The following is a 10,049-nucleotide window of genomic DNA, read 5'->3' on the forward strand; positions in this document are numbered from 1 at the left end:
GATGCTCCAACAAAGTGGTAACCCCGACGTGATGACGTGATGAGTAGGATCTAAATAGAGGGAACACCGGTAGCCAGCGGACGAATGGTCCAGGGAAGATGCCTGGAATAATCTCTGACAACTAAAACCAGGGCCCTACAACTGAAAGGTGAGCAGATACCTGTTATTATCAAAAATCTGTGATTGGCTATAACCACATTTTAGAGTTGTCAGAGACATTTCCCACTGTCACAGTTGTTACGGAAAAAAAAAACAATACATATTTTAGCTAGGTAGGAAAGTTATATAAAATAAAAATGAAGCAACGAGGTATGTAAGAAGACGGTGAGAGGCCCCGTAGATCTTTAGAATCATACGGCTAACTCATTAGCTAAAAATTAATCAACAAGGTGTGTAAGAAGACGGTGAAAGGCCCCGTACATTTTTCAGAATTATACGGCTAAAACTCGTTGGGGAAGTTCAGTGGTTTTCTAAAGACTCCATCCAGAACAAAACAGAATAACACTTTCCAGTCTCATAGGAGCTGCAGTTGTGTTATATGTGGGTATCCAAGAGGTGAAACGCAACTTTCAAAAAGCCATTTGAAATGACCGGATCTCACTATCTCTTGTTCTGTTGGGATAATCTAACCAGCTAAACGTGACGATAAAGAGATTCTGTACACTGTAAAAAAGAAAAAGTTGAGAAAACTTAAAATATCAAGGCAACATGATGCAAGAGATTTTTGAGTTTTCTCAACTTTTGCCAGCTGTTGTTGACTTAACTAAGGTTTTTAAGTTTTGCCAAGAGTTCTGCCAACTTGGATCTTTTTGTTCACTTTATGAGGATAATACTGTGAGACTAATTAAGAATTTCTTGCTTGAATGCGATGTATTTCTACCTTCACCAAACACAGATTTTTGTGTTGAATTAATAAACAATTTTTCCCATCAATGTCATGTATTTCTACTTTCTTTAAATATAAATATTCTTGTTGTATAAATACACAATTATTCCTCCAATGGCATTTATTCCTTGATTCACCTAACACAAATATTCTTGTTGAATAAATAATACAATTTATTTTGGCTATAATTTTACATTCAAAACTGCTCAATATATGGATAATTAATAATACACACTACAGCTGAATGTTGTCAAGATTTTTTTTATTCAGTTTACCAGTGAACAACAGTAAAACCATCATTAATGCATGTGTAAAAAAACAACATACATACTGTTCTATTAGTCTAATATTAACATTTGGAGTGAATCTTCCTCCATGCTGAGAATTTGAAATTGACACTGAACTGAAATGTAAATGTTTACATGTGAACAGCCATTCTAGCCATTTGGTTACTTTTTTTTTTGCATATACACATCCAAGCTTAAAGATTACTTAAACTGTAATGTATTTAACAGTTGAAACACTATATGCACCCCTTGGCAACTGCCAAATGATTATATATTCCAGAGGTCAAAGAGATTAACTTGTTTGTTGCAGATTATGAAACGTGCATACTGTTCTATAGTCTAGTAACATTTGGGGTGAATCTTCCTCAATGCTGAGTATTTTAAATCAATGCTAGTCTTACTGAACACGTACTGTATATAATGATTACCCTCCACCCCCCCTCATGGTTGGCGGCTTCTGAATTTACACATTAACACTGAATTACTTTGTGCCATTTGTTGACTTTACATGTGAACAGCCATTTTTCTTGTTTTTTGCATATACACATTCAAGCTTTACTTAACAATAATGAATTTAACAGTTGAAACACTAGACACCCTTTGGCAACTGCTGAATTATTATATAATCCAGAGGTGAAGCATATGAACTTTGTTTTGTTTTACATGAGTGTAACAACAATGCACTTAAACTTCAATAACAGTCACAGTACAAGCTTCGCTTTCAGTGACCTTGTGCGCTGTGAGCATCGAGAGCCACCGAGCGAAAAAAAGATGGTCTGAATTGCCTCAAAGGAGTACCTCATCTGTTTTGGAAAATCAATGTTGAGGGCATACAGGAGGCCGAAGAGGTATGCCATGGCAGTAGAGAGGTTTGGAATATTATGAAGCACAATGTCCCCTTCCAACACTACCGCCTGGTCTCGCACAGTGTTGTCGGCTTCATCATGTAGCACAGAGAGGATGGCAACAGATGCACCTTGCACTGGTGCCAAAATGTCGGTGTCCTGAGGAAGGAGAACAGGTACATTATTAAGAGCTTAGAAAAAGTAAGACAGTAGAAAGAGTCATTTTATGAAAAAAAAAATATGTGTGAATTCTGAAAAGGTTAATGCTAAAGCTGAAAAGTATAACTTGTAAGCAGAGATGATTGGCTTCATAACGGCTAAAAGAAGTTGAAATGTTAAAAAAAAGGCAGAAGGACATGGGCAGCTATAAACTGAAATCTGACAGCCAATGAAAACTGCTAAAGCCAAGAATAGATTTAGTAGTTTAAGGAGGGTGATTTACATGAAGTAAACAAGTTGGTGTAAAGGAAGTAGTGAAGCTGTGCAAAGAGCCCATTGTAACAATGGTTCTGCTTTTAAAACAAACAAAAATGACAGCCAAAAAAAGCCTTACTCTTAGAGGATCATCTTTCAAATTTTGTCTCTCAGCTTTCAAATTAATGATTTGTTTAAGAAAGATTAAAAAAAATAAAAAAACATTCAGACTAAATACATTTATACTGATGAAATTAATTATTTAGTACCACGCTATACTAATTTGCCATTTAACTTGTGGAGGTATTAACCAGAAAAAATAAATCTCTTTCTTTAATCAATGTAACCCACCAACCTTGTGCTGAAACACCACCCAAAATGACCAACCCCTCAGCAGAAAAAAAGGGATCTGAAGTGGAAAAGTCCAACCCTCACCCCAAAATCATCTGGACTGATAAACTGCCCTGGGGAGGTGTACTTACATTTTGGATTAACTACTCCTTAAAAACATCTTGTGAGAATAAGTAATTAGCTGCATGACCTGAATTATTTGTCTTTCCTGCAGTTACTTTTACTTACCAAGCACTTCAGGAAAAACGTGGTTGCATCTTCGCGGAGGTAGATAGGCAGGCCTCTCAGTGCTGCTGTTTTCCGGTGGGACACAATGTCGGATGTCTAAAAGTGGAAAACATAAGTAGTTCAATTAGTATAGTACTGTAATGTTGTCATTCCTAATAAGTATATTCATGCTCTTCTGAAACTGCCAGGCAAAAGAGCAGTTCACTGACCTGATCATCAAGTTGATCAAGGAGGTCCTCCATCTCCTGACCAAAAGCTCCTTTCTTAGACCTGTAGATTTTCAGCAGGCCAGGCCCAAACTTGTCAAGGGATGCATTGAAAGTCCCCAGGAGGTCTTTGCTCGTGATACGATGAAATTCCTTAGATATCTTAACAAGAAAACCAAAAAAATATTATCAATTTTCAAACCATAATGTCAGAATTTCTTACAGGAAGTTCCTGGGTAACTTGTTATGAGTCTGCACCATGTTAAATATCTGACCATTTTTCTGTGACCTGTGAAAAAGTGGATTACATACTAAAATGCACCACAGGAAATAAAGAACCTCATTTTTAACCATGGATTTTGAGGATTAAAAATTAAATAAAAAGGGTGACTATGCCACATCCATAAATTGCAGAAAGTGAATTACTCCTTGGAAGACATAAAAAAAAAACACACATTCTTACCTGATTAAACATTTTACTTTTGTCTTCTTGTTATTATTGCAATTTATTTCTACTGTTTAGACAAGCAAGTAAAAAAGGATGTTACCATGACAGTTTCAACTGAGACGTCGTCGTCTTCATCAGAGGTGTCATCCAACGTTCTGCTGATGTGTCATTCATCAGCTGGCCTCTGGTCTCTGAAGGAGGGAATCCCAGGTATGTCATACCTGGGATTCCTTCCTCCAGAGACCACCCAGGATGGAAGGTGCGTGGCCAACTCGGCAGACCAGCTGGTAAATGACACGTCAGCAGCACGTTGGATGACGCTTCTGAGGAAGAATGAAGTCTCAGTAGAAAATGTCAACATAACATCTTCTTTTACTCGCTTGTCTGAACAGTAGAAATAAAAAAGAATAGATCCTTACCTCTTCACAAGAAAACAGAGCAGGCCACCTTTCCTGGATCTCAGATACCATCGGCTGACACTCTACCACCTCCCTTCGCCTGAGGGAAAACGTCAGCTCCATCTTCTGTTCTATCAATGTTGTGTTCCTGTTCTTCTTCTTCATTTCATCGACCAGAGATACTCTTTCCTCTTCAAGGGTAGAATCATCATGGTGTTGTGGGTAATCTGGCACATGATTGACCTCTCCACGTTTGGGCTTTTTCAGGGTAAATGGACTGTCATCTTCCCCTCCACCTTTTCTTTTCTTGTTTACATTTACCTCATTGCATCCTGCCTGGCGAAGCTTTGACCTGTAGTTTCCAAGTTTGTACTTGATACTTGTTCTCCATCCCTCGTAGCCTGTGACGCCAAATGGCTCTTTCAGACATGGATAATTCTGAATGAGCGCAGCGGCAACTGACTCAAGCTCATCTTTCTCAGGGTAGCTTTTGATTTCAAAAATTGCTTGTGCAATTTTATCCAATATCTCCATCTTCATGTCTCTTGTCACTTCAACGCCCTTCTTTGTCTTTTCATGTGTGTCATTGGCCTTAGACAATTTCAGCTCCACATCATATGCAAACTTGGGGATTGGGAATGGAGATGGCCACTCTGCGACTTGCCTTAATGTGGTCTGGATAGAATCGGTCCAACTAGGCCTGAAATCCTCAGAGTGAACACTGATTGTGTCCTGAGAGGAGACTGAACTAGTGGATTGGTTAAGTGGAGACAAATCACAGTTCCACATGACATGCAAGACTGCACGCACAGCTGGTAATTCTGACATCTCTGTTAAGTTGCAGAGTGCATTTCCAAACTCCGGATCCTCAAACTGTAGTGAGAAATCTTCTTGAAGATTGAGTCTCTCTTTAAGCATATTAATCAGGCCCTCCACAGATGTTGGGACTTCTGGAAGCTGGATTCGCCGGGCATCTCTGGAGGAAAGAACGACCCGAAGTAACATAGTCTGAAAAGAGGGGAGAGAGAAAAGTGGGAGAAAATGATTAGTCAAACCTAATTAGAAGACAGATTACACCAATGTTGTAGAAAGCTGAAAATTTGAATTTACACAAATTGGGCCCTTCTGGTCCCAAACAGCAAATACAGTTTTTTTTTATGTTGAGATAATCCCAGTGTCCTCATATGAGGACATCATTTTTTGCAAAAACTACTTCCTGTACAAAGACAAACTTTAGGTATTGTACTTATTAGGTCCTACTTATCCCAGATAGCAAGGAGAAATAAAAAAAATGCACACCAGAAAAAACGCTCGGTCTCAGGAGGTTAATGGAGAAGGAATGTCCTCGGAGTCACCATAAGCTTCCCACCAACTGTGTACGCTGCTAGAGGATGGTAATCCGTCAGCACATCTGGATCCAGGACAAGAAGGTCTGCACAGGTGTTTTCAACAAGTTCATAGGACCTGTAATGTTCCATGTACCAAGAAGAAAGTTTTTTACAAATGAATGCCACCTCCTCTGCATTGACAAGAATGTTTGCAATCTTATGGAACTCAGGGAGGCCACTGCACTGCCCAGAAGACAAAATCATGCCTGCCGCATACTGTGTCCCATCCAGGTGAACCGTTTTAGACAGGGACACACTGTCTAGATGTGGGTACTTCTTCTGTATTTCATACTTGAGAGATGGATCCAATTCTGAAACCCTGACCACCTTCACATTTTCAACATACAGTTTTGGCTTGAAAAGGATCCCACTGTCCAGGTGGTAGGCTATCATTTGCTGATGTTTCGTGGACAGAGTGAGCAGCACATTTTTCCAGTTGCGAGTGTCATGGACAACCTTTTTAAAGTAGCTATGCTTAGCCTCATATCGCATTGTCCATAATTCAATCAAAGGCCCATAGCAGCGAATAAGTTGCGGGTAGTGGTCGATAAAATGATGTTTCGGCCTCAGTCTGAACTCTGGAAAGGTACTGGTGAGCAACTTGCGATGATCGAGTAGTTTATAAGATAAATAACACAGTGCTTCTTCAGAAAGCCTACTTGACACAACAATGTCAAGAATTTCCTTGAGGTCCATTAAAATCACCCAAGCTGGCTCCTGTTCTGGTATCTTGCGTCCAATCACGAAAGGAAGTAAACGAAGCAGTGTCCAGTTTTCATGCCCGTTTCCCCCCACTGTCCCCTTTTCAAAGCTTGCTTTTGGAATTTTGTGGGGCTTGTTTACTTTGTCTTCATACTTGTAGGGAAATGATGTTATGCAGTCATTTAACTCATCAAATGTAATAAAGCGTTTTGAAATCAGATTTTTCAAACATAAGGATAATTCCACAGGGATGACCCCTTCCAAAAGATCATGCAACAGATCTGGAGGAAATCCAGTTATTGGGTGAAAAAACAAGAGATGTTTGCCCAGTACACATTCACTTTTGACCCCCTTAACACTTTTGAGGTTGCCCCCCTGCTTAAGCTCTTCCAGAAACAAGTTATGCTGATCAACACTTCTCAATTGAAAATCATTAACCTCAGTGGTTGCAATTTGGCCCCGACTAATCAAACAAAACCGACAGAAATTTTCAACATTAAAACTTTCAGAAAAGCCAGCAAGACCATGCGCACCGAGGTTGTCAGCACATACACAATACACAGTGCTTTTAACAAACTGGCCCACAACTTCAACAAAAATTCCCTCTTGTTCTAGGCACTTTATATCTTTAAGCAATGGCTCAAGAAACTTTTCATAACCATATTTTTTTATGTCTACACTTTTACCCAAGACAGCCAACTGAATTGAAGTGAGACTCGATCTGAACCTGGCTGGTAAATTTAGAACCACCCAATATACTGCCGTAATCTTATGAACTTTTCTAGAGGTCCCCAATGGATTACACACTTCAAATTCATCAATGTATAATCCCAAACTGATACAAGTGTTTTGTTCTCCCAGTAGCTTATTCTCCTTGTAATACTTGCCGTCTTGAAAAGACTTAAAGTGCCCAGATAAAGCTTCTTGATTAAATACAATTTTGTCAAAAAAATCTGTACACCCAAGTAAAGTCTCAAGTACCTTAGTGACAGATATATATACAAAAGAGTTTTTATGGGCTGCGTTGTACAGATATTCTGTGGGTTCGATAACAGGAAAGTGCCCTTTGAAGTATATATTCCTTCTGTGATCTGTAGATAGGGAACCTTTCTCTGATATTGTTAAAAGGAGTGGATTAGTTTGAGCTATAGCACTTGAAATTTCTTGCAAAACACAATCATTTACTTCAATTTTATGTTTAGAAAGGATCTCTTTGACACTGTTGAAAGTTTGAGTGTTAGAGAAAGACAGCAGGTTATGCAAATGTTCTACAATCTTTTGTGTTGCACTTCGAGAAACGTGCAACACAGTTTGCATAGACAAAAAGAGAGAGGCTAATTTGTGCTCAAGTGTCTCACTATCTACATCCTCCACAGTATCTACAACCTCATTTAGTCCCACAACATCATGAGCTGATGTCCCTGCTTCACTATCAGCTTGTTCACCATCAATTATCTCATCTTCAGTAACAGTTCTTTGTATTGTTCGGAAATCCTTAAGTGTCCAGTTTTTATGGTTTCGACTTTTGTGAGAACTGAAGGTTGGGCGAGTGTTTGTTTTAAAGGTACACCTTAGAAAGGGACATTGTACAGTTTCTCTGTTCTTTAAATGATGTCCGAGATGGTTCCAAAACGTTTTTTCACTGCAAATCTCTTTAAAATCACACAACTCGCAGTGAAATGTTACACACTCCTGGATTTTCACTGACGCGTGTGATCTCGAGAGGTGTGATCTCAATGATCCAAGTGTTTTAAATACACAAACACAGTTGGTGTGTGTGCAAGGCCAGTGTGCACCTTGACCGTGGCGAAGGCGAAGATGTTTCAAGAGGGTCACTTGACTGGAGCTGGAGAATTTACAAAGCCGGCACTGCATGGAATCCACCACTGAAACACAAGAGACACAAATAGCATGAATAGCATTTTCACAACAGCCTCTACACGTAATTTAAGATAGAATACTGATATGAAAAACTTAAAAGTTAGTCTGATAATAATTATTGTAATAACACCAAGCTGTACTGGTCTGAAAGCCAACTGCAACAGCCGTTATATAAAAAAATAAATAAAACAACCATACATAACACAGAAGGAATCCCTTGTTGCAGGAGCTAAATAGCCTACATCAACAAGCCGAGAGACAAGAAAAAAGTCTATTGGGAATTGTCTTTCATTCATGAATATAATCTGTAAATTAATTTTAAAATGTAAATTTGATTTTAAATTATAACTAGGCCTATGACAAGCAACAAAAATGCAAACATGAATTCAAACATTTGTTTTTAAAAACACCAACCATAACCATGTTATAACTTCATAAAATAAAACAACATTTAAAATAATGCATTCTGATCGGTACATTGTAAAACATTATTGATGTAAATGTGGTGATTTCTGTACAGCGCTGCTCCTCTCCTCCTTCACACAGCTTTAACTTACTCTTGATTCAAACTAATGCAGCTGCCCAATTGTTAGATTACACCAGTGAGACCAACAGCCTATCTCCTAAAAAAGAATCGAGCAACCCGGCGACAAACCTCTAAAAACCTGCGGATGAGTTAATTAACGACCGTTACCACCCCGGCAGAACTACGTAGTTCGGCCGGCCAACGGAGCTCTCCAGGCGGCTTGCTGCCTCTGCGAGGTCCCCCACCTCGGGGGGGCCTTGCCACAACGTGGAGGTTCTCAACTTCGGAGCAAACTTCTAAACAGCCGTCATTTAGACAAACTAACCGCACAATGGGGATCTAAACCCTTACTTTCTCGCATGAAAAATTATTAAAACTTTAAAAAGTGACGAAATAACAGCGCTACAGCAGAAAATAAAACAACAAGTAATGGCGGCGCCGCGGAGAGGTCGCGATAAACGAACACCATCGTTTGCCGCCTTGTTTAACTTACCCAGTGTTGCACCGGATAAAAAATGCACAACGTTGGCTTTTCATAATGAATATAGTTCCCGAATTACTTACACCACTGAAATGACAGCCCACATGCCTGCATAGCTACATAGCTGCATAGCTGCATAGCTACCCCATGTGAAAGCGTCTGCATGACGACGAGGCGCATGCGAAAAAGTTACCAACAACAACAGACAATGACCCTACAGTAAAAACAAAGTCAACCATGCACTAATTCAGCGTGATGGAAGTAAAAACACGCTTATCTTACCTGCTGGAGCGAAAGTTTGGCCAGCTCCCACCACGCGGTTTCTGCTCCACAAAATGTCGGACGGGCACACCTGAAGCAAAGCGCGGTTCAAACTGGTCCAGGCTTGTGTGCGCATGCGCAAAAGAGCAAATGACGGAGTTGGCCCAACTCAACTCAAAAATCTGCTTATAGATTTACAATTTCTTGTTGAGCTGACTTAAAAATAGTAGTTAAGTCAACAATGGGAAAAATTTGCTGGGCAGACAAGAGTTTATAGATTACTTATTGCAAAGCCATATTTCTGAGTCAGTTTAATTTCAAAATTGTAATGAGATCAACAATTGCTAGTTATCGTTTTTACAGTGAGACTTGGGTTTCAACTCCTTGCTAAAAGCCACATCACCACAAGGTTGGGTTGAAGTGCTTTTAAGAAGTCTCTCCATCTGTTGAAATATACATCGCACTATAAAAGCCTGATAGACTGTGTGGGGAATATAGCTAGCTGTGAATATATATAATGGAATAAGTGAACATAAATCAACCTTAGTTAGAAAAAATTTAAAATAAAATACGAAGTCCGAATGGAAGTAAAATTTGATCGCGAAGAACAAGATTTAGGCGCCCCAGTACTAAGGACTCAACGAGAACAATGGGGACAGACTGAGAGATTGATTTTCAGTGGAATAAAACAGGGAGACAAGAAGAATGCTTGTGCCGACCTCCATTTCCTACGCAATAAAAATAAAT

The 10,049-nt window shown here is 39.3% G+C and overlaps 1 protein-coding gene across 5 annotated transcripts; it reads right to left on the bottom strand.

Moving 5' to 3' along the window:
* Positions 1-1,131: 1,131 nt before the first annotated feature.
* On the bottom strand, positions 1,132-9,648 carry LOC307027776 (uncharacterized protein). 5 transcript variants are annotated; one of them, XM_079662537.1, is made up of 7 exons: positions 9,324-9,647; positions 7,950-8,039; positions 5,363-5,527; positions 4,085-5,071; positions 3,221-3,379; positions 3,012-3,107; positions 1,132-2,177 (listed from the first exon to the last, which is right to left on the bottom strand). In XM_079662537.1, exons 4-7 carry the CDS (start codon positions 5,066-5,068, stop codon positions 1,875-1,877), a joined length of 1,542 nt encoding a protein of 513 aa, XP_079518663.1. In that variant the 5' UTR covers positions 5,069-5,071; positions 5,363-5,527; positions 7,950-8,039; positions 9,324-9,647; the 3' UTR covers positions 1,132-1,874. The 5 variants fall into 5 exon arrangements, with proteins under 5 accessions (XP_079518663.1, XP_079518665.1, XP_079518662.1 ...); XM_079662539.1 differs by lacking the exon at positions 5,363-5,527 and having other exon boundaries at positions 9,324-9,648; XM_079662536.1 differs by having other exon boundaries at positions 5,363-8,039.
* Positions 9,649-10,049: the final 401 nt, after the last annotated feature.

Source organism: Notothenia rossii, assembly GCF_949606895.1.
Source record: "Notothenia rossii genome assembly, chromosome: 2".
Lineage (NCBI taxonomy): Eukaryota > Metazoa > Chordata > Actinopteri > Perciformes > Nototheniidae > Notothenia > Notothenia rossii.